The sequence below is a fragment of the Cajanus cajan genome, chromosome 3 (genome assembly GCF_000230855.2).
Source record: "Cajanus cajan strain Asha chromosome 3, NIPB_CcT2T_4, whole genome shotgun sequence".
NCBI lineage: Eukaryota > Viridiplantae > Streptophyta > Magnoliopsida > Fabales > Fabaceae > Cajanus > Cajanus cajan.
Genome location: NC_138519.1, coordinates 79936373 through 79960488, shown reverse-complemented (window position 1 = coordinate 79960488; position 24116 = coordinate 79936373). Strand labels below are relative to the sequence as shown.

The 24116-nt window shown below is 27.8% G+C and overlaps 2 protein-coding genes across 2 annotated transcripts; one reads left to right on the top strand and one right to left on the bottom strand.

The window, feature by feature from the left end:
• Positions 1 to 6947: 6947 nt before the first annotated feature.
• Positions 6948 to 14878, top strand: LOC109818629 (putative multidrug resistance protein). The gene is made up of 7 exons (XM_029268796.2): positions 6948 to 7609; positions 8755 to 8809; positions 9135 to 9319; positions 9985 to 10442; positions 10874 to 11414; positions 11612 to 13548; positions 13868 to 14878. Exons 1-7 carry the CDS (start codon positions 7418 to 7420, stop codon positions 14235 to 14237), a joined length of 3738 nt encoding a protein of 1245 aa, XP_029124629.1. The 5' UTR covers positions 6948 to 7417; the 3' UTR covers positions 14238 to 14878.
• Positions 14879 to 14921: 43 nt separating this feature from the next.
• Positions 14922 to 24039, bottom strand: LOC109803446 (sieve element occlusion protein). The gene is made up of 7 exons (XM_020365064.3): positions 22893 to 24039; positions 22677 to 22784; positions 22154 to 22599; positions 21880 to 21992; positions 21656 to 21783; positions 16027 to 16515; positions 14922 to 15934 (listed from the first exon to the last, which is right to left on the bottom strand). Exons 1-7 carry the CDS (start codon positions 23013 to 23015, stop codon positions 15332 to 15334), a joined length of 2010 nt encoding a protein of 669 aa, XP_020220653.1. The 5' UTR covers positions 23016 to 24039; the 3' UTR covers positions 14922 to 15331.
• Positions 24040 to 24116: the final 77 nt, after the last annotated feature.

The following is a 24116-nucleotide window of genomic DNA, read 5'->3' as shown; positions in this document are numbered from 1 at the left end:
GACTAATTACAGGTGATAATAAAAAATTATTTTTTAAAAAACATAAAAATCATCGAAGTATGTTTTGACTTGTTCTTTTAACAGTGTTTTTTTAATACAGTAAAAAATAAATAAAACTATTTTCATCATATTTAAAAAATGTCCAACTATATGTTAATTTTGTTTGAACTATTGATTAAATTCTATCAATTATAAGAGCAAATTGTTTAATTATGTAAAATAAAATAAAACTATTTTATTGAATTCTTTATTCTCATACCACCTTTAAGCAACCCATTAAATTTTTATTCAACACAAGTTTTTATCAAAAAAATTACTTGTCTCATAATTTATTTTTTCTCTTTCAATATCTCATATTTTCTCTCTTATATGAACACAAAAATAATAAGTAACTCATAATAAAGAATTGCTTAGAACATTCACAATGCTTAATTTTTTTTTTCTATATTGGAAACAATTTAAGTGATAACATGAATTATTTATTTTTAAGTATTATGTATCTCGTGTGTGTGTGTGAGAGATACGGTTGCTTAACTTTTTTTTTTTTTTTTTTTTTTTGTGTATCCAAAATCAAACAAAATTGTGTACGAATAAAAAAATATATAAAAATGAGAATATTTTATGAGTTGTTTAAAATTTTATTATTAAAGTGAAAGTGTAATGAATTACTTATAAGTTACTTAAATATAATATGGTAATATGGAACTCAATAAAATAATATAAAATACATGTAAGAGAAATATTAATTTTTAAAACATGAAGTGCTACAAAGTATCTATTTTTCTTATTAGTAACCTATAAAATAATTTCATTTTTATTATTTTTTATTAAATTATGCATATAACCAAGTCTTTTAATTATGTGGTTGTAAGACTGATATAATAATACACGAGAGTTTAATAAAGTATTTTCAAGATTTATTCTTATTAATATTAAAATAATATTTAATCAATAAAAATGTAAAATAATCATTACTTATGATTAATTTTAGTACACGGACGCGGATAATATGCGTAGAGAATAAAAACAAAGTTTCAGAAGAATTATGTACAATTAATATAAGACCTAAAGCTAAGAGCATAAACACACGTGAGATTTATATACAATTTTTGTGTCCATCATTTGTCGAACCAATAATAGAAGAATCCAGTCATATGCTGTTTTTCATAATCCATGTAAATCGTTCCTTCCATTGTCCAACATATCAAACACAGCCTAAATAAATTGATTAGTCATCATTGGATTCTTTGGGGATTCTTAACCAAAAGACAAGATGCTGATCAAAGTATGGAACTCCATAACTTCTCGAAAAACAGGTTTATAATTTCGGTAAAAGAATCATGACCCACAAAGTTAGACTTAGACTATCACATTAGTCTTGTAAAGAATAATTTTAAATCCTTTTATATTATTATTATTATTTTATTAATTTTCTTACTTAATTTTAAATATTTTTATATTTTCAAGACATCAAATTAAATGAATTTGGTTTTTAATAAAAATGAATACAAAAACCAAATAGGTGATGACTTTGGAAATAATTAACAGAATTAATAGAAAATATTTTCATTGAAAATTAAGATAAAAATGTTGGTAATATAATGTAAAAAACTAAAAAGGTTACTACACTTACTATTGTTGAGTAGTAAAGCAATGGAAAGGTAAAATTTACACAATTAAACTAGAGTTCTTATGTAATAATTGTCTAAATATTTATGCAATTAATACATATATAAAACATAAAAAATAATATTGAAAATCATAAAGTCCTCTCACATGATTATATACATAACATGTATATACAATTTACATCAAATACATAATTGTATACAAAATAAGACTCTACTCATTAACCAAATGTTTATATAAGACATTGCTGTATTGGAGTGGAAACAACACAAAAAGAGTCATCACCAGCATGATTTACTAGCATCTAGACAAGTCAACTTTACTAATTCTCTCTTATTTTCATACAAAGTATAATCATAACATTTTTTACCACAAGAAAAAGAAGGATAAGCCCGTGAAAAAAAAATACATTGTCAACATTAAGTAGAAATTAAAACAACTTAAATCAACATTCACTTCACCATGCAACCTTCAACTTGACAACACATTTATCAAATACTATATAATAACTTCAATATATTACAACTTATCAACTTCAATTTAACAACACATTCAACATAATCAACAATAACACAACTGTCTTTTCAATACTTAGTTAAGGACTAAGTCTTCGGCCTTGTACTTTACTTGTTTGTCACTTTATACATATATACATTGACCTTGTTCACATATGGGTTTCACATAAAGCATAGAGTAGACAACTTAAAACAACTACCTATTCCAAAATCAACTTACTCACGTAAGGATTCTCAACTGATCTTTCGAAGTAGCACAACTTATATCTTTAAAGATCAAATAATTACTCAATATTAGTGAAATTGAGAATATTTTAAATAAGTGTACACCAAAAATCATTTTATAATGTAGATCAAAGAAATTATTAAAATAATTATTTCATTTCAATATAATACCACATATAAGTGATTTTTTATGTGATTTAATCTAATATATTTTAAAATAAATAAATAAGAAAATAATACCTTTAAATTATTAATTTGAATATTTAATACTTTCATGGTTGCATAGGGAAGTGCATGTTCAATAGGTTTAAATAAATATTTAATTTTTTAAATTTAAAATAAATTTATTTTTTATCCCTTAAATTTTAAATTTTTTTTTTCGAGTTTTATAATTTTAAAAATCTTATTTTATCTTCCAAATTATTAATAACATAGTTAAAAATAATAAATTGAGACTATTATATCAATCAAATTTAATATGATATTTATACTAATAAAAATATTAATAAATTTTTTTTTGATAATATTTGATAAATTTTATAACAAAATTTGGATATAATGATTAAGATAAAATTTTTAAAAATTACATGACAAAAAAACTTATTAAATTTAAAATACTAAAAACAAATTAATTCAAATATTGGGATTAAAAAAATATATAACTTATTCATGTTTTTATACTTTGTAAATAAAAATATTAAATTTTGTTAGTTTTGTCTAAAACTTGTTTGATAAGATATTAAAAATCAATAAAATATTATAAGAAAAATAATATTATTTTAATAAAAATTCTTTAATTTATTATGACGTGTTATTATTTCCTCATCCACCGAATCTAACTCCATGACTATCAAATCAAACTAATAAGTAATAAGACATTTTGTTCATTCCCAAGAATTGGAACTGCGATAACTGTGACAATAAAAACAAAGAATATTTTCATAACCAATGTTCTCAATACTCCATTTTATTGTATACAATTTTGCCAATAAGAAACGGCTAGGATTCATTTAATTGAAAAATACCTTTTTTTTAATGCAAACAATTGTTATCAATAATTGTTTTTATTTATTTATTAAGGAGACTCAACTCTTTTATATTGGGTCGGTTTTTATAAAAATAAAATAATATTTTTATCATAACTTCATATTTAAGAAACATAAATGTTGAACAATTTTTAATTTGTTTATTTTTTTTCTTTTGCTTTTTAAAGTTTGCAACTTCTTCTAAGACATGATGAAATCACTATTTCTTCAATATTTAATATAGTTATATTATTCTATCTGTATTATTTGTTTGACATTTAAAATTTTGAGACGAGGCATGAAAAATATAATTAATATCTCAAATTTGTATAATTAAATTAATTGATGTATGATATGGGAAGTGTGAGTGAAGCATGCGTGGGTGTGCTTTTGATGCATTCAAGAGCACACGGTTGGCCACTTTGACCCATTCCTTAAAAAATAGGTTACTTTATAGAATCCCATAAAAATAGTAAGTTTAATTAAAGCTTTACATAGTTAGACATTCAACTACTTTGGAACACACATTTTGTACGGATACCCTGTCTCTTTTGTGCCCTCTTCCATTCCATGTCAAAAATTATGTATTCTATTTAATCATTTTCTATTATAATATTTGCAAAATGTCTCAAAATAAATAATTCTTTATTTTTCAATATGACATTAATTTTTTTTAAAAATTATTTAATTATCACAAAATAATGTATTTATTTAGATAATAAGTGATTTTAGTAAAATCATATTAAAAAGTAATATATATATATATATATATATATATATATATATATATATATATATATATTAGAGTTAATTATTCCTACACTGTCAACTAATCATATCTTTTATAGTTACTTATTTTATTATTATTTCATTAAATAAGCAACTGCCATATCACTATTAAAAGATATGATTGATTGCCAATGTAAAAAAACTTTACGCTGACAGTGTATAGATGATTAACTCTATATATTAATTTGCGTAGAAACTTAAATTATATTTATTGTGAAACGAAAGAACATTACAAGAAATATTACATATAGTGACATACAAAAAGTGTCACTATAGGTACAATATATGTAGGTATATTTCTATTTGACATATAGTTACACAATTTTAGTGTTGATTTTGAATAAGATTTAACAACATATTTCGTGTTTCACTATAACCTATACCTACACTTTTTTAATAATATACCAACATATATTATAGTTATTGTGTGGGTAAAAGTAATTTTTAGTGACATGTATAGTGTCACTATAGGGTGTGTGTCACTATAGGGTGTGTGTCACTATAGGGTGTGTGTCACTATATAACAATTTTCGTGTAGTAAAAGCATCATTTATGCTATGTTTTCAAGATTAAAAGTATTTGAAGGAAAAAAAAGGGAAATAAAAGAAAAATAAGAAATATAATAAAAAATATAAAGGAAAAATTGTAGTTGTTTATTATGATAAAATATAATAAAAACTATAAATGATAAAATTCAATAAAAAATTGAATAGAGATTGTACTTATTTATTATGATGATATTAGATGAGAAATATAAAGGAGTTAGAATTTTTAAATTGTATCTTAAAAAAATAAAATATTTAAGTAAAATTAAGTTATTTAAATAATCACATCTTTACCCTTTTCTCATTTTACGTATACATAAGTATTTTATTTTTAAAAATTATAGTTGTTATATATATAATATGTAATAAATTAATTATAAAAAGTATTTAAAATTTAAATTAATGCATAAAATTGTTATTTTGCAATATGTTATTAAAATGCATAAAAATGTTGATGGTGTACAAAAGTCGAATGAGAAGACAAGGTTGATGATGCTGAAAATTTAAAATAAAAAAATTGCACTCATCTTCCCTATACACACTTTCCCTTTAGTTTCTAAAAACCACTCACCTCTCTTGTGTCATAGTTAAGGTGAGAGAAGAAAAAAAAAGTAATTTATATTCAGCTAATTATATATGTGTTATCATTATTTTTGAATTATATATAGTGTTCTATATTTAAGTTATAATCTTAGAGTTAAAATTGAGTAAATGATTCAATGTCATTTAATTTTTAATACTTGCATTAATAATACACAAATGATGTTATCTTATATAAAGAATATTACGTATTACTTAAATAAATAAATAAAAGAGGTTAATGTTCACTTAAAAATTAGAGAAGAAGTTTGTGTCATTTAAATAAATCTCAGGAGAGATAAGTACAGTTTTTCCAAAATTAAATGTTCTAAATTTACACATTTTATCTAAAATTACTCTCTACAAACTAGTTTTTATGTCAATTAAATTGTTAATAATTAAATTTAAGTTTAATCTTCGTTACAATAATTTAAGTTAGCGAGAAGGGATTGTAATAGAGGCATGAAAATTTAAGTTTGATAATTATTGCAATAATTAAATTATTAATTGACATATTTTTATGCTTATTTTTAAAATAGTGTTTGATATCTGCCTTGTCTTAAAAATTAAAATATTGATAATATATATAAGTAAAAACCAATTTATTTAATTCAAAATAAATCACCAATTATTTTAATATTTAAATTAGATGACTTTTAAGCTGAAAATTAATCTATATTAATCGCATAATACTCCTCTCCCTTCTGTCAATATTTTTCTCCCCCACTTTTTCCCCATTTTCTAGTTTCTTCTACCTCAATCTGCACCATGGTTGGTTTTTTAGGTTAAGATTTGTTCTTTGTTTGGTTAAGATAAGATTTGTTGACTAAGTATAATTGTTTGGAGGAGGAGAATGATTTGAAAGGAATGCAAAAAATATAAATAATTTATAGAAAAATAAATAAAAAATGAAGTGAAAATTACAGTTTTTATAGAATGAAATTAAGCAAAAATGAATAGAAACCGATTTTTTCATTTATATAGTTAAATATTTATATAGAAACAAATTATTTAAATAATTATGTTTTTACTCCTTTTCCTCTTAAATAAATATATAAAATTGCTATTTTTTAATTTATTATTATAAATTAAAATTATATTTTTAAAATAAATAAATAAAATTTAAATATATGATTTATTTATTTAGTTTATAATAATAATTGTTTTTGTTTTATATTTTAAATTATCTATTTTTTAAATAAATAAATAAATATAAATAATATAAAACAATTATATATAATTTGGATTATTTTTAAAATAATTATATATATACATGTAACTTAAACTGACCCATGCAATACCTCTCATAATGGATTATGCGTTCTTTGATTTGAAGTGATAATCAATTATATCTTAAGGAGTTTGTTCTTCATAATTCATTATTGTTATATCTTAAGGAGTACTAACAACATATTTTCTAACACATCTTTCTTAATACACTTTTTTATTGGTTAAAATTTATTAAAAATTATAAAATTAGGAAAAAGAATCATTAAATAAAGTGTGAAATCCACAAAATTTTATATTGTTTTTGATTCATTTCAATCAAATAGAAAAAGTGTGTTTAAAAGAGTTTATTACTAACGTTTAAAAACAAACAAAAAGAGAGTCGTCATCGAGAGTGAGATTTTATTAGATTATTCATTAATGTTATTATATCCAATGTAGTAGTATCAAAATAATGTAGAGTACTACAAGGCACTTACATGTATGCACTTCGATGGGTTCACTGATCATGATTTTTGGTAGATTCCTTTTCTAACTTATCTTCCTCGTCGTTCATGTTTGGACATTATATTTGTTTCTGGTGATCAAAACTACACAAGAGTAACACCAAAATAACATATGCAAGAAGAGTGTCTTGTTCAAACTACAACGATGTCGCACATAGTGACAGGAATTGATGAGTCCACGATTAGGAAACAACAAGTGCCGGCAAATGTTAAAATCATGCGTTTAGTTCAATGCATTTGTCAATAATAATTCAGCTCCAAGTAGACGGTTATAATTAATGACTTAAAAGTTAAAACAAGAACATAGGTACATATTATAATAAGGTGTTCAAGACATTATATGAATTCTGTGGCATAGAAATTCTACCTGTGTTGATATGGGAAACAAAGGTGGTTTTTTCCGTTATGCAGATGGTGTTGACAAATTGCTATTACTGTTGGGGAGTTTGGGTTGCATTGGAGGTGGCCTACAAACCCCTATCACAATGCTTGTTCTTGGTAATTTGATAGATGATTATGCTGGTGGTGGTGGATCAGAACATTCTGTGCCAAACCATGTTATAGACAAGGTAATTAATTAGTGTTAATTAGTATTTGGGTTAACTTTTAAGTATACCAAAATCAATTATAAAACTAAGTTAAAGGCCAAAACAACTATTAGTTGTATTACATCATGTTTGGTTTAACGTTTAACCAGAATGAATATTTTGCCCTAGTTTGGAAACATCATGAAGTATGCTTGATTTGAATTTTGTGATGTGATTTTTCACATCAAGTGAAAATTATTCTTAATAACTTCTACGTGCCTGTTTGGGTTTGTGTTTGTAGAATTGATTTTCATCATTCATCAACGTTGGCCAAAATCAATTCTTCAAAACGCAGAAGTAATTTTCACTAATGTTAATCAAAATATAGAAATAATCTTCACTAGTGTTAACCAAAATTGATTTTTATCGGTAGAATCATGTGAAAATAAAAATTTCCAAACATGTATAAAGATGAAGAATCACGTTTTTTAAGGAAAAAACTTGCATTACCTTACTAAAACGTGTTTCCAAACACACGCTACATAAATTTAAATGCATGTTCAATTCTACATTCATAATCCACATTTGAATAAAAATCTCATCAAAATTGATGCAAAAGTAATCCAAGTCAACACCTGCATTTTCAAACATACTCTAAGTGCGTGTTTGATTTCACGTTTGAAACGTAAAAAATCACGTTTAACGTGGAACTTACAATGTGTAGCTTCACGTTAAACGTAATTTTTCACGTTTCAAACGTGAAACCAAACACATGCTAAGATTTGGAGGTGAAAAAATTGTGCAATCTGCTGCGTATAAAACGTCCAAACAAACACGCATATAGTGTAGATTTTACGTTTTTTTTTCAAATTTTTTATGTGAAAAAATTGGTATACAAACATAGAAGACCCTGTATATATACATGCACTCAACTTTTAAAATTTTTCACCATTATTTTGGAAGTTATAATTTAAGGAGTTATTCAAACATATTATTAGTTGTAAGGTCATCACGTACTGAAGCCATTCTAGATAGACGATGATAACAAAATAAACGCAAAATTTTCATCCTTTTCTGTTGACATGGTTTCTTATTTTTCTTGCCAGTAGTTATTATTATTCAACAATATAAATATAGTTTTTTATGTTCCAAAAGCATCTGACAAAGTTCTGTCATCATTCTTTCAGTACGCTCTAAGGCTGCTAGGTGTTGCCATTGTGGTTGCTTTATCGTCCTTTATAGGTAAAGATTGCTGCAATTCTGTCCTTTTTTCTGTCTCCTCTACCAAATCATGGATATGTGCAACATTATTAATGCATTTTTTCTTGGTGTAAATACATGGAAAAATTCCTTGTCCACCTAAAGTAATTATTCCCTTTTTAATTTTTTTTCTTTGGGTACATTGAAAAGAGGATATCATGACCTGACAATTGACTAAATTTGTGCCCCACCTTAACCAATTGAGATTTGCTCAGTTGGCACAATAATTACTTCTCGTGTAGTAGTAGTAGTAAGAGTTCAATATTGATTTCAAGAGAATGAATGCATGCATGACATTACCTTGCAGAAGGGGTATGTTGGACAAGAACTGCAGAAAGACAAACTTCTCGCATGAGAACTGAATATCTTAAGTCGGTCCTAAGGCAAGAAGTTGGTTTCTTCGACAACCAAACTGACTCTTCCACAACTTTCCAAGTTATTTCCACCATTACTTCTGATACTCAAACAATCCAAGATACCATGGCTGATAAGGTATGATATACGGTATATTTAATGATATAGATAATAGATTATATATTTGATAATATAAAAATTTTATATTATCATCTAATTACGTGCATGTCTGGATTCACATTTTCAATTCACGTTTTACAGATTTGACGCAGAAGTAAAAAATCATAGCGTCTTATTTTCGCGTCGTTTACGTGAATCAAGCCCGGGAAACGTGAAACCAAACACACCGTACAATTTATCATCCATGATAAATTTATTAACTTTTATTATGATAAATTTATTAACTTTTATTATAATTATTTTAAAAGTCATATTAATAATAATTTCTAATTATATGACACTGTCAGTATATGATCAATTAATAAATCTTTAATTATTAATAGAAGATTTAATTAATTATTTAATCTTATTATTTTAAGGTCAATTTTTTTGTTTAGTACTTGTGTTTCAATTTGACGGTTTTACACCGATAACATGGACTAAAATAAAAATAAAAAATAAAAAAATTGTTCATATAAAGACCATATAGAGTTATACAGTTGAGAGTTGTTAGGTAGAGGGACTAAAATGAAAAGTTAGCGTGGATATTTTGGAACCAAATGATTAATTAAGCCTTTATAGAATCTTCCCCCTTATTCTTTTGATTTCTTTGTGGTAAAATCATTTGTATGTGTTTTTTGCAGGTGCCAAATTGTCTGGTTCATCTCTCAGCATTTTTCTCTAGCTTTGTAGTGGCATTCTTCCTTTCTTGGAGGCTTGCATTAGCTGCTTTTCCATTTTCAGTCATGATGATCATGCCAGCAATCATATTTGGGAAGACCATGAAAGAACTGGGACATAAAATGAAGGATGCATACGGAGTTGCTGGTAGCATAGCTGAACAAGCAATCTCATCGATTCGCACTGTTTATTCATATGTTGGTGAGAAGCAAACACTAAAAGCCTTCAACTCAGGTCTTCAAAAAAGCATGGAGATTGGCATAAAACAAGGTCAAACAAAGGGAGTAATAATTGGTAGCATTGGTTTGCTATATGCTACATGGGCATTCCAATCATGGGTTGGTAGTGTTCTGGTCAGGACAAAAGGAGAAAGTGGTGGCCCTGTGTTTTGTGCTGAGATATGCATCATTTGGGGAGGACTGTGAGTACCATCAGAATTTTCCCCATTTCTGATTTTTTGGCTAAGTAATAAATATTTCAAGTTTCAAGATAAAGAGTGTGTTTGGATTCTCATCCACAAATCTCATACATGGATCAGAGAAGCTACTATTAATAACTTTTGGTGTGTTTTGATGTAAAAAATTGATAAACATGGATCAGTAGTGAGAATCCTAATACGCACAAAGGCTCTTGGGGGGAACATGTTGATATTACTAGGGAAATTGAGTTGAACACACTCAAATAGTCTAACAAGTTGTTGAATCCAACGTATTTTTATTTTTGAAGGAACCTGATTTTGTTCTTGTTTAGATATGAAATGAACTAGTATTGAATTGGTGCAAAATATGTGCTTCTTTTGTCCATGGGACTTCACACTAACTATGACTGTTAACTTCAATTTAAAATGCACAGGTCCCTGATGAGTGCACTTCCAAATCTTGGTTTCATATTAGAGGCAACAACAGCTACTACTCGGATTTTCGAGATGATTGATCGAGTGCCAGCCATAAATTCTTATAAAGAAAAAGGAAAGGTCTTAACACATACAAGAGGAGAGATCACATTTAACGATGTTGAGTTTAGTTACCCATCAAGGCCAGATCAACCGATTCTCCAAGGACTCAATCTGAAAGTGCAGGCTGGTAAAACAGTAGGCCTAGTTGGAGGGAGTGGTTCTGGCAAATCTACTATCATCTCTTTGCTTGAAAGATTTTATGATCCTGTGTATGGTGAGATATTGCTTGATGGATATGATATACAGACACTCCATCTTAAGTGGTTAAGGTCCCAAATGGGACTGGTAAATCAGGAGCCAATTCTCTTTGCAACATCCATAAGGGAGAACATTCTATTTGGCAAGGAAGGAGCTTCAATGGAAGCTGTTATAAGTGCGGCAAAGGCAGCAAATGCTCATGATTTCATTGTTAAACTTCCTGATGGATATGAAACTCAAGTAAGCTTTGAGTTCTGTCACATTCCATACTTCTTATTCCCCTAACTTTAATTAGCAAGATCCTAAACAGACAGTGATTTTGTTTGTGATTGGATAATGGTGTAAAAACTATTTGGACTATCAGTGTAAGGAGACTCTTTAGCCTAATTTTATATTGTACTATTAGATTTCTTACAAAATGGCAATTTGTTTTTTAGGTCGGACAATTTGGAGCTCAGTTGTCTGGAGGGCAAAAGCAAAGGATTGCTATTGCAAGGGCTTTAATAAGAGAACCTAAAATCCTACTACTTGATGAAGCCACAAGTGCTTTGGATTCACAGTCCGAAAGAATAGTGCAGGATGCCCTTGATAAGGCTTCTAGAGGGAGGACAACAATCATCATAGCACATCGCCTTTCCACAATTCGCAAGGCTGATTCAATAGTAGTTCTTAAATCAGGAAGAGTGATTGAATGTGGTTCCCATGATGAACTACTCCAACTGAACAATGGACAAGGAGGGACTTACAGAAAAATGCTGCAACTACAACAAGCAACAAATCAAAACGAAAATGCATTGCCACAAATAAACAAGAGCCCCTTAGCGATGGTAAATCTAACAGGTTCAAGTACAAGCCGGCAAAATAGCCCAATTCACCATGCATTTAGTTCAACACAAGCATTTAGTCCCATATATTCAATCAGTGTTGCAGGGTCTAGTTGTGATGACTACAGCAGCGAAAATTTGGAGAAATCTTCACATGCAAGTTTCTCCCAGTGGCGTTTACTAAGAATGAATGCCCCTGAGTGGAAACATGCTTTGCTTGGGTGTTTAGGGGCCATTGGCTCTGGAATATGTCAGCCAATTTACTCCTTTTGCTTAGGAATAGTTGCATCAGTTTACTTTATAAAAGATAACTCTGTCATCAAATCAGAAATAAGGTTGTACTCCTCCATCTTCTGCTGCATAGCTGTTGTCAACTTCATTTCAGGCCTCCTTCAACATTACAATTTTACCATTATGGGAGAGCACTTGCTAAAAAGGGTGCGAGAAAATTTGCTGGAGAAGGTGCTGACTTTTGAGATGGGATGGTTTGATCAAGAGGAGAACAGCAGTGCAGCAATTTGTGCTCGTTTGGCAACTGAAGCCAACTTGGTTCGATCTCTTGTCGCAGAAAGAATGTCACTGTTAGTTCAGGTTTCTGTTATGGCTTTGTTGGCTTTTGTACTCAGTTTAGTTGTCACATGGAGGGTGTCTATTGTCATGATTGCAATGCAGCCTTTGATCATTGCATGTTTCTACTCAAAAAACATTCTCATGAAAAGTATGGCAGGCAAAGCAAGAAGGGCTCAAAGAGAGGGTAGTCAACTAGCAATGGAAGCTACCACCAACCACAGGACTATTGCTGCATTCTCATCTGAGAAAAGGATTTTGAATTTGTTCAGAACTGCTATGGAAGGTCCCAAGAAGGAAAGCATCAAGCAATCATGGATTTCTGGTTTCATATTGTCAGCTTCATATTTTGTAACCACAGCATCTATAACTCTGACTTTTTGGTATGGAGGCCGGTTATTGAATCAAGGACTGGTGAAATCAAAACCTCTTTTGCAAGTTTTCCTCATTTTGATGGGCACTGGTAGACAAATTGCTGAGACAGCTAGCACAACTTCTGACATAGCTAAAAGTGGAAGAGCCATTAGTTCAGTATTTGCAATACTGGATAGGAAAACTCAGATTGAACCGGAAGATCCTAGACATAGAAAGTTCAAAAATACTATGAATGGCCATATAAAACTGAGAGATGTCTTTTTTTCGTACCCGGCAAGGCCAGATCAAATGATTCTCAAAGGCCTCAGTCTTGATATTGAAGCTGGCAAAACAGTTGCATTAGTGGGACAAAGTGGCTCGGGAAAATCCACCATCATTGGATTAATTGAAAGATTTTATGACCCCATGAAGGGATCCATATCCATAGACAATTGTGACATAAGGGAATTTAACTTGAGAAGTTTGAGATCACGTATTGCCTTGGTGAGTCAAGAGCCTACCCTCTTTGCAGGAACTATACGTGATAACATTGTGTATGGCAAAAAGGATGCATCAGAAGATGAGATAAGAAAGGCAGCACGTCTTTCAAATGCTCATGAGTTTATAAGGTACACTTTCTAGTCTCAAGATGTAAAAAATGGATTTAGTTCCTATATTTAAAAAAAAAAGGTGGTGGTTTTGGCCATTATATTTTCTAAAATGTGGTGAATTTCACCTTGGTCAAGTCAACATGAAGTATAGAGTTAGAGATCAAAGCCACAGCATTTCAGAAAGAGGAAGATTAAAATCATTAAAATGTAGAGACTAAAACAAATTTTGACCAAATCTTGAAGTACTTAAAACACATTTTTATCTTTTTTTAGTTCACTTTTGCAATAGGAACATAGAAAAGTTAGTTGCATTAGTAACACAACTTGTTTGATGTAGTTCAATGAAAGATGGTTATGATACTTACTGTGGAGAGAGAGGAGTGCAACTATCAGGAGGGCAGAAGCAGAGGATAGCAATTGCTCGAGCAGTGCTTAAGGACCCTTCAATCCTTCTGCTAGATGAGGCAACAAGTGCTTTAGACAGTGTGTCAGAGAATCTGGTGCAGGAAGCATTGGAGAAAATGATGGTTGGAAGAACGTGTGTAGTTATAGCTCACCGTTTGTCAACAATACAAAGTGTTGACACCATAGTCGTGATTAAAAATGGGAAGGTGGTGGAACAAGGCTCGCACAAAGAGTTATTGAGCATGGGATCAAACGGAGCTTATTACTCCTTGACTAGGCTACAACATGGCCACCTAACTTGAGGTGATATGTACAAATATGCGTATTATTTTTGGATTACAATATGCTATATCACCAATGTACCCAGCATTAAGCAATTTAAAATATCATAAACAATTTTGTACCCAAAATATATTAAAAAAATCAGTAGTTTAAGTTTAAAATAATGAATGCTTATTTGTTGATATGAGCTAAGGATATTTCTCCTAACAAATAGTCGAAGACTAATTCTTTTCAAAGTGTATAGATTATCAAATTGAATTTTGTCTTTTTCAATAAAAATTTTAGATTTCTCTACATGCACGAATCAAACTTCTGATAACATATTTAAGGAACTCAATTGTTTGATTAATGCTGAGGGTTATTCATTTGGAACAAATAGACATGCTTCTTATCAAGTGACTATTTTATTGGTCTTAGACTAGAAGCCCAAAATACTCCAATCGTATCAGATCTTTTACCTCTCTCCCTACCAAATGGCTTGACATTTTATATAGAATCTAAAATCTACATATATATATATATAATTTGAACGAAATACTATTAAAAGAGAAAAGTTAGATATATAGTTTATTTGCGAACAAATTTACAATAGTTGGCATAAATTCCAAAGGCCTGTTTTTTAAAATGTATCGTTGTTTATGAATAAAGGTCTTCACCAAATAGAAAAAACAACACAAGTAATAGGGGAAAATGCAAAATTGTAATGTTTTGTCTCGGTGCACACTTGGATTTCAGATGGAAGAGTTCCAGTATTTTTACTCTCGGAAACAATATATTCTTCGTTCTTCATTTTATGTATTTGAATTCACAACTTTGCAACAAAATTTGCGAAATTACTTTCCATCTTTATTCCAAAGACTGCCTCAATTGTTAGGATGTTTACATTGACATTCATACAATTCCCAGACTAAAGTACTCATCTATTAATATGAAAGGAAAGAAACAAAATTGATTCAAAATTTCAAATAAAACAAATTTGAGTTGGTTTTGTTTCTGATTAGAAGTTTCAATACGATTATTGGCCGATTTAAATACTTGACACTCAAAATAGGAGAGAAATTTGGTGGCAACTGGTTACACACACAGCTCAACTCATCTTTTGTATAGGTCCTACTCATGGCTGGTACACCACGAACTTCTTCATGGGACGCTTGCACTCTTGACAAATTACAGTTCCTTGACTTAGTCTTTCATTTTCTCTTGAGGGAACAAAGTAAGAGTGAGTGCAACTCCCTACAACAAAATCAGGGTCTAGTTGGAAGTTTCTTGGAGCACAAGAAAATCTCAAGTTGACTATATTTTCTCTCAAGAATTCCATCACCTGCTGCATCCCTTGAAGCCTGATAACATCAGTTGAACCCCCTCTTCCAATCACTGTCCAACCTTCCTCTCCGTCATCCATGTCAAGCAAGGCTGACAACTCAGCTAGTACATAATCAGAACTTGGTGTCTTCCCTAGTCTGAGTTTAGACCTTCTCATACTCTCCAACCGAAGCCAAAAGAATTGTACACTTGAGAAGGAAAGTGGATCACTCAGATTTATTTCACCACTTCTTGCAATTATTTGCTTAACATGTTCACCTATTTGACGATTACCAACATATATTGTTTCCATCTGCAGGCCTGCTCGTTTGAGCTCAGTTATCTTATCATTGAATTGTTGGATCCAAACCAAGTTTTCACTCCCATAAAGGCATATATTTTTGCCTTGTTCAACCTGGCACACAGTACAAGGTAAAATCTAGGCATGTTACTTGCAATTAAACTGCTAAAATCTGCATGAAAATATGCTATGAATCAGACTCCTACCCAATAAGCAAGGAGAGGATTGATATCACCCAGCAAAAGTTGCATTGTCAAATTCTGATCTTGCCACAGCTCTTTCTCTTTTGAAGATGAAAATGGATAAGCTTTGGCTCCCCAAATCTTGATCATATCAAGAGCATTGTAGTTTGTGATCTTCCCTTTTGAATCTAGAGCTACCATGATTGGCTCATCCTTATAGTTCCATTGTTCCCTTATGTACTTCACCACTGCTGTGGTAAGTAACATTGGTTTCCGAACAGCATGCCAAGGCAAGGAATCTGACAGAAAATTAAAGCTACTCTCTTCAGCCTCAGTCCATGTATCAGAAGATGGAAGGGGAATCCACACAATCTTATAACTCTCCCTCAACCTCTCATTCAGAGGATGATCACGTGTTTGCTGGAACAGTAAGAATATTTCTACCGGATTGAGCAGTTGCGGTTTTGAGATCAACAACAGAACTATATTATTTTTCAGTTCAGACACACCAACCTGTGGATGACAGAAGATTAAGTTTAGTGGATTGTCAAGGATGGAAATAATTTATAAACAAGTCTCATTTTTAAAAATATTTTAACAAATTTAACCTTATAACTACTGTCATACTTCTGGAAAACAACCGTGTATTAAAATATTCTATATACGTGTGATTTGTTCAAACCCTATAAAAAGTAAATATATAATTCTAACGTGTAATTATCTTAAGTAGGCTTAGTGGTGGGAATGGGGTAGTATATGTAGAATTTTAGGTTGGAACCTTTATGTACAATTATATGTTATAGAATTAAGTCTTACATGTTAGAATAGGAGGAGAAATAAATGTTTATAAAATATACATATTTTATTGATAAGAAATATTTTGAGTGAAATGATTAAAAATAAAATTATGAAAGACTTATTCTATTTAAGTATTTATAAGATGCTATCTTATTTTAAAAATTACAAATTAAATTTTGATTGAAAGTAAAATAAAATATAAGCAGTAATAAAATAATTTTTAAAAATTATATTATACATCACAATAATATTAAAAATGATAAAAAGAAAATACTAGTCATCATTCACCTAATTTTAATTTATAAAAAATAACATTAATAATAAAATATGATAAATCAATTATATATATAATCATGATTAAAAATTAGGATCCATAAATTTTAAAAATTAAAAAATCAATTCTATGTATTTTATAAAATAATGACTAAAAATTATTGTATGAATATCAGCAAAAAAATTATTCTAAATGTGCTATATTTTAGAGAAAAAATAAAGTTAAGAGTTTTTTTTAAAATAAGGGAATGTGAATTTAAGGGGGAAAGAGATAGAAAAAAAAATTGAAGAAGAAAGAGAAAAAATAAACAGAAACGAGAACTTTTGGAGACAAAAATGAAAACTTTTGGAGAGAATAATAAAAAATATAAAATTGGTTTTTAGTAAAAAAATGAAAAAATAAAAATAAAAATTATTTATGCTGATGGCATGATTCGAACTTAAGTATTTTTTAATAAGTTCTCATTTAAATTAAACAAACTTTGTCAAATAATTTATCAAAATAGACTCAAAACATCTTATGAATTACTCATAAGATATCTATCTATCTATTATATAAAAGTCAAGTTATACCTTATTACATTGACACATTATTATAAAATTAATCTCACATGTTATTATGTCAACATATTTGTATGTGTCCAACTCTCACTCTTATATTATTATGTTGACACATCATTATAAAATTAATTTCACACATAGCCATGTTAGCATATTTTCACGTGTTAATTTATTTACACTTTATCTTCTATTTTTATATTTTTCTTTTACCCTCTATATATTATTACATCTCTTCTATCCATTATCTTGTATTGTCTAAATTTCATCCCATTACAATCATCATCATCAGAAAACATCTTCCTTATACAATTTATTCAATCATAGTCTCACTCTTTTATTGTCTAACTTTCATCCCATTATAATTATCATCATCATAAAAAAATAGTATTTTTTTTTCATTTTTCTCGATTCACTCTTCTATTGTCTAATTTTCATCCTACTATAACCATCATCATTAGAAAGGTACTATTTTTTTCTTCATTTTTTTTCTTAATTTTGATTACTCATAACTTTCACTCCTTAATTGTCAAATTTTCATCCCACTATAGACATTATCATTATCATCAAAAAAGTACTATTTTTTTCTTCATCTCTTTCTCAATTTATTTTTATATTGTCTAATTTTTATCTCACTACAATCATCATTATCATCACAAAGATAATACTTTGCCATTTTTTTTTTCGCTCTCAATTTTGATTACACTCAACTCTAAATCCTCTATTGTTTAATTTTCATCCCACTACAATTATTATCATCAAAAAGGCACTATTTTTTTCATCCATTCCTATATTTTAATTACATATAATTTGATATTTGATGATCCATTTTACGTGTCAACTTTTCTCGATCTTTATCTTCTATTACATATTTCCTTTACCCTCTGTATATTATATCTTCACACTCTATCTAATTTATTTCTTATTCCCTTTGTTTAATTTTCATCTCACATGACAATCTTTGTCAGAAATAGAAGATACTATTTTTTCTTCCTTTATTTTCAGTATTCTCAATTTTTCACACTAATATAGGATTTGATACTCATTTATAACAAAATTGAGTTTATGATGTTTGTTTTCCAATGTGTGTTTTGTTTCTGTATGCACACGATCAACATATGAAGAGTGAAAATCTAATAAAGACATCAAAATTAAGTAAAAGAAGATATAAAGACAAATGCTTTAATTTTTGTAATTTCTTTCTTATCGTGGATTTGATATATTAAACATGAATTTTAAATTATTTTAATATAAAACCATTAATTTTACAGAAAAATGGTGGAAAAATAAATTACTAATGCTGAATTGGACTCTCACTTGCATGTTCATTATCAATATAACTATTTATAATATTTTCTTTAATATTAATTTTGTCATCTTTCTGTATCAAATCACTCAATATTTTCTGAATTTTTTATTTTTATTTCTTATTTTTCTTCTATTTTCTTCTTACACCACTCACATTTTTTTATTTTCATGGATATATATATAATTTCATAACTAAATAAACAACTTAGTTCTTCCTTTCCTTTTATATATTATTATTATTATTATTAAATATTAATAATTGTGATAAATTATATAAATCATTATAATTTGTATTAAATAACTAATAATTTTAAATTATATTCAATTAGTAATTATATATTAATAATCATATTAATTAATAATTAAGAGAATAAATTTGATTAAAATAGTTTTTATAAAAATTAAAGACAATAAATATAATGTAATTATTAATTATAAGAAAAAAACATTTTTGTTGGTCAAAATAATTTGAAATTATATTTAATTATTAATTATATATAAAATAATTAGTTTATTAATTAAGAATTAAATTTCATTAAATTCCCAGTTTCAAACAAATAATAAACAGTATAGTCATTAACATTAATTATAAAAAAAACAATGTAATATTAATTGTAAACTAAAGTATTTGTTAATTTAAAATTAATTTAATTAGTATATGTATCATTAATTTTATTATTTAAGGAGTTGAATTTAATTAAATTCTCTGTTTTTAAAAAAAGGAAATAAATATTATAGTAATTAATATTAATTTTAATTTTAATTATATACAATTGTTAAACAATTTCTTTTACCAAAACCCAATAATTATTAATTAAAATAATATAATATTATTACAATTAATATAGAGTAATTGATACTTTTATCAGTAATTATATATATTATTAATTACATCCAATAATCATAAATTAAGAGATTAAATTGGATTAGAATGTCAGTTATAGAAAATATTAAATAATAATTGATTATTGTTAATTATAAACATAAACATAAATAACATATAATTAATGATTATTAATAATTAATAATTATTACAGATAATCTCATTTATTAGATAAATATCATAATTAAAAATACTAGTATAACATTTTATTTAATAGTTTAAAAATAAAGTCAAAAAGATTTTATTAAAACTTTATAAATGTTAAAATAAGAAATGTACAATTATAAAATTTGCCCAATATAAGAAAAAATTGTTTATTAACAGTTTAGAAAAATGATTAAAAGTAAGTTTGATTTCCAATAACATTTTGTATTATACTTTTTTTCTCTACTTCTTTATTTATTTTTATTTTTACAAGTTAGTTTGAAAATGATAATCGAACTTCACACACAATAATATATAATTGAGTTTGAATTAAATAACTTTAATAAATATACTAATAAATATTATTCTATAAAAATTATTATATAATTAGTTTTGATTGAATTGTCTATAAATTGATGCAGGAAAATTGCATAATTACTAAAATTTAGCCACAAAAAGGATTAGAATGTCAATAACTAACATTTATCTTTGTTATTGTAAAAAAAAAATTCAGTTTTTTAAAAATATTTACTTAACTTTTATAAGAATATTTCTTAACTAACATTGTATAAGATTTCATATGATTGATAATAACATAATCCTATGTGGTAGTGAAAGGAGAAATTATTATACTAATTTTTATAAAATGTTATTTTAAAATAAATGGCTGAAAACTTATAATGTTGATTTTCATTGTTATTGTTATATATATAAAATCTAATAATTTTTTCTTTTAAATTTTCATTTTTATTGTATATATATATATATATATATATATATATATATATATATATATATATATATATATATATAATCTAATAATTTTTTCTGGTGTCAAAGTGACGATAGTTGTTTTAATTTTTTCTATTGTAATGTCAAATAACATGTTCATTAGTTATATCTATAATTTTGATTATCTTTTAATGTCTCTTATAATTCAATGATAATCAAGTTATTTAATTTGTCTAAAAAATCATGTTAACAATACAATGAACTTGAAAAACTAAAACCACAATAAAAATTCATATCTTACTATCTATATTTGTTATTTCAATTTTTTTTTTACATTTATTAAATATAATATAACAATTTTAATTTCTTTAAAATATATATATATATATATATATATATATATATATATATATATATATATATCTTTCTAATATGTGTAATGTACGAGTGAACATCTAATTTTATAAATATATTTAAACACTTATAAAATAAGATAAATATAAATAAGTTGTTCATAATTTTTTTTAAACAAATCCTTAATTTCAAAATAGACAATATCTTTTTATTATAAAATTATGTACAAAATCAATAAAAATAACAAAATATATTATCTTTCTTTTGGATAAATATTATCCCTCAAACAAATACAAAACTCCAATAATCCTAAAAGTTGGAAAGACTTTAAACTTGAATGATTTTTTTTATTTATAATATTTTTCTTTTAGTTTCTAATTTATCCGTGTGAGATTTATTCTTGTAATATATATTTGTGAATTTGTTAATATATACCACTTATTTTTTTTAAGAAATAGTATGGCAAAAAAATCTTTATTTTCGTAAAAGTAAGTGATTGTAGTTAAGTCATATGTGTGTAATATCTATTGATTCAACATTCTAAACTCTTCCAAATATAAAAAGGCAAAATATGTTTCCTAGCACAATATAAGGGTATATTACCTTTACTTCTGTCGAGCAATCCTTCAATGGCAAGTAATTCTTGGAAGAAAAAAATAAAGTGAGAATCTTCTGATTATCAATGTGCTCCTCACGAGCAAGGTTCAACAGCTTCTCATACAAGTTTTTCTCTGAAACATTATTATAAATCATTGATGTTAGTGCATAACTCAGAAGCCTTCAATAAGCCTATCATTCTAAGCACAATCATGAAGCCGAAAAGTAACCTATTTCTTGGTGACACTGATCCACCTGTCTTCTGAGATTGCTGCATATGTTACTTAATCTATACGCCAAACTTGAAAGCTCCCAAGCAGCAATTATTGTTGAATCAGAATACCTGAAATGACCGAATACATCAAAATGGCATTCCTAGTCAAAATTTTTACATGCATTTGAGACTAGCAATAATTTTAAGCCACTATGTCTAATAAATAATTTTTTTTATGAATTTATATGTGTTTGACATTATTAACAGGAGCCTTAAGGGAAGGAACATGCACTTGCTCATGTTTCTTGGTTGTGAAATCGGTGACTTGAGAAAAACATGCTAAACAGCTTCTGGTGATCCAGTATGCAGCTTCGTATATTTGAGACTTTGTGACAATGAGTACATCATTTCCGAGCTCTACATGTTGAAGGGGCAAGTTTTCAAACTTAATGATATACATAGCCACATCCATCATAATCTTAACCAACAAGCTCAATGCTTTGATTTGTAGCTTCAGTGGCTTTAAGTTGCATGGTAGCAGCTTAATACTTGAAATTAAAGCTGCCAAAGTATTACCACGATATAGCTGCATAAGTTGCCAGAATTCACCATATCTCACAGCAAAAGCAGCAAGCACTAGAACTACTTTTGCATCCCAACTATACTCCCCTATCAAATCAAACACACTCGTGATCCTTGAGTTAATATCACCTTCACCATAGCATTTGCATAGAATCTGCCAATAAAATAGATATGTTAACTATAAGTGTATGTGCATGCACCAAGATTGTCAAAACAAGGAATATGAAGTACCTTGCCTATTTTTGTGATGACGAATCCTACTGGTTCACTACAACCAAGCGTTTCTATTTCAGTTATGTCATTCTTCTGAAAGGAAGCAGAATATAAATTAGAAGCCACCTGAAACAAGCCAATAGAAATCATAATCTGAAAACTTCAGTGCAGGTGATATATGCCACATTCAGTTTAATGTATTTAAAAGATAGTATGAGACTGCATGAAGTTTACTATTATTGAGGAAGCATGAAACATAATGTTGCCAACAGCAAGAAGCATGGTTTCAGAATCCAGCCTGCGACCATCTGGATCGTGTGTGAGGAGGAGCTTCTTTATAAGAATATCATTTTGCATGTTTGGAACTTAGGAAGGAAATGGGGTGTTTCTTAAGGCTGAAAAAACTATGGTGAAATGCACCACATTAACATGTACGTCATGTACTCATGCTATAAAAATTACGTGGTTCTACACTACTACTTCTATCAGTGGATGATCCTGTTTCTATATTTATATTCTTTTGATCTGTGGAAGCAGATAGATGAAGCTACTACTTTGGTTCATCATCAATGGGGTCCATCAATTTGTCTCTGATATGCAAGTGAAGTATTCTTATGCTTATGCTAATTTATATTTATAATATGGTCTGAAAAAGGAACGTGCCTCGTTACTTTTTCTTTTTCTCTTTCTCTTTCTCTTTATTCTTTTTTAATTTAAATCCTGGACTTGTGATGTAAATGTAATTAATTAGCCTTATTAAGAGGAAAGGACGGTGCGAACCTGATAATTGACATTACATATCCCTCGGGGCCATATTTTCTCCGATGTTCATGTAAGATTATAAAATTTGAATTATGTAAACAAAGAAACAGCATTATCAAAAGGCAATATTCTACAATCTTCTTTTCTCTTTTTATGTGATAATAGAATAAACCATCAATTATTTGAAGTATCACCTGCTTTCATAAATAGTTTTAGAGAAAATAGAATAAATAGTTTTAATAATTAAGTATCTTTTCCCCTTAGAAACGCCCCTTCATCATTACAGAATCCTCTAAGCCCCAAAATTATGCTTTTCTCTGATCATAAGGCAAGTAAAAGTGCTTTGTCTGCTTTTCTGAAAGATTGATTCTGAAGTTCCTCACCACCACAAACTTAATTTACTCTTCGTGAAAAGGCATACATATTGGTGCACATGATATTAGTGCATTACCCGATTTCAGGATAAATATTTTTGGATTTATAAAACTTTCCATGCATAAAGCTGATTATTCTTCCATCCTCACTCTCGATTTCCTTTGAAATTTTTCCTTTCGTTTCTCCGATTTCCCATAAGGATCTTTCATCTTAGTATTGTAATAAAAATTTCAAAAATTGGTACTGTATTTAGTAAATTTAAATTTTCTGTGACACATTTAAAATTATTATAAAGGTCTGTTTTCCACTTTGTTGTTGACT

What these genes read in the sequence shown, in the direction of transcription:
- LOC109818629 (XM_029268796.2), top strand. Translation starts at nt 7,418, where the DNA reads ATGGGAAACAAAGGTGGTTTTTTCCGTTATGCAGATGGTGTTGACAAA. An exon ending in CAAACCATGTTATAGACAAG is followed by an intron (nt 7,610 to 8,754) that starts GTAATTAATTAG and finishes TCATTCTTTCAG; the next exon opens with TACGCTCTAAGGCTGCTAGG. An exon ending in AATGCTCATGAGTTTATAAG is followed by an intron (nt 13,549 to 13,867) that starts GTACACTTTCTA and finishes TGTTTGATGTAG; the next exon opens with TTCAATGAAAGATGGTTATG.
- LOC109803446 (XM_020365064.3), bottom strand. Translation starts at nt 23,015, where the DNA reads ATGCAAAATGATATTCTTATAAAGAAGCTCCTCCTCACACACGATCCA. An exon ending in ACCAAGAAACATGAGCAAGT is followed by an intron (nt 21,993 to 22,153) that starts GCATGTTCCTTC and finishes CGGTCATTTCAG; the next exon opens with GTATTCTGATTCAACAATAA. An exon ending in TCAGTGTCACCAAGAAATAG is followed by an intron (nt 21,784 to 21,879) that starts GTTACTTTTCGG and finishes ATAATGTTTCAG; the next exon opens with AGAAAAACTTGTATGAGAAG.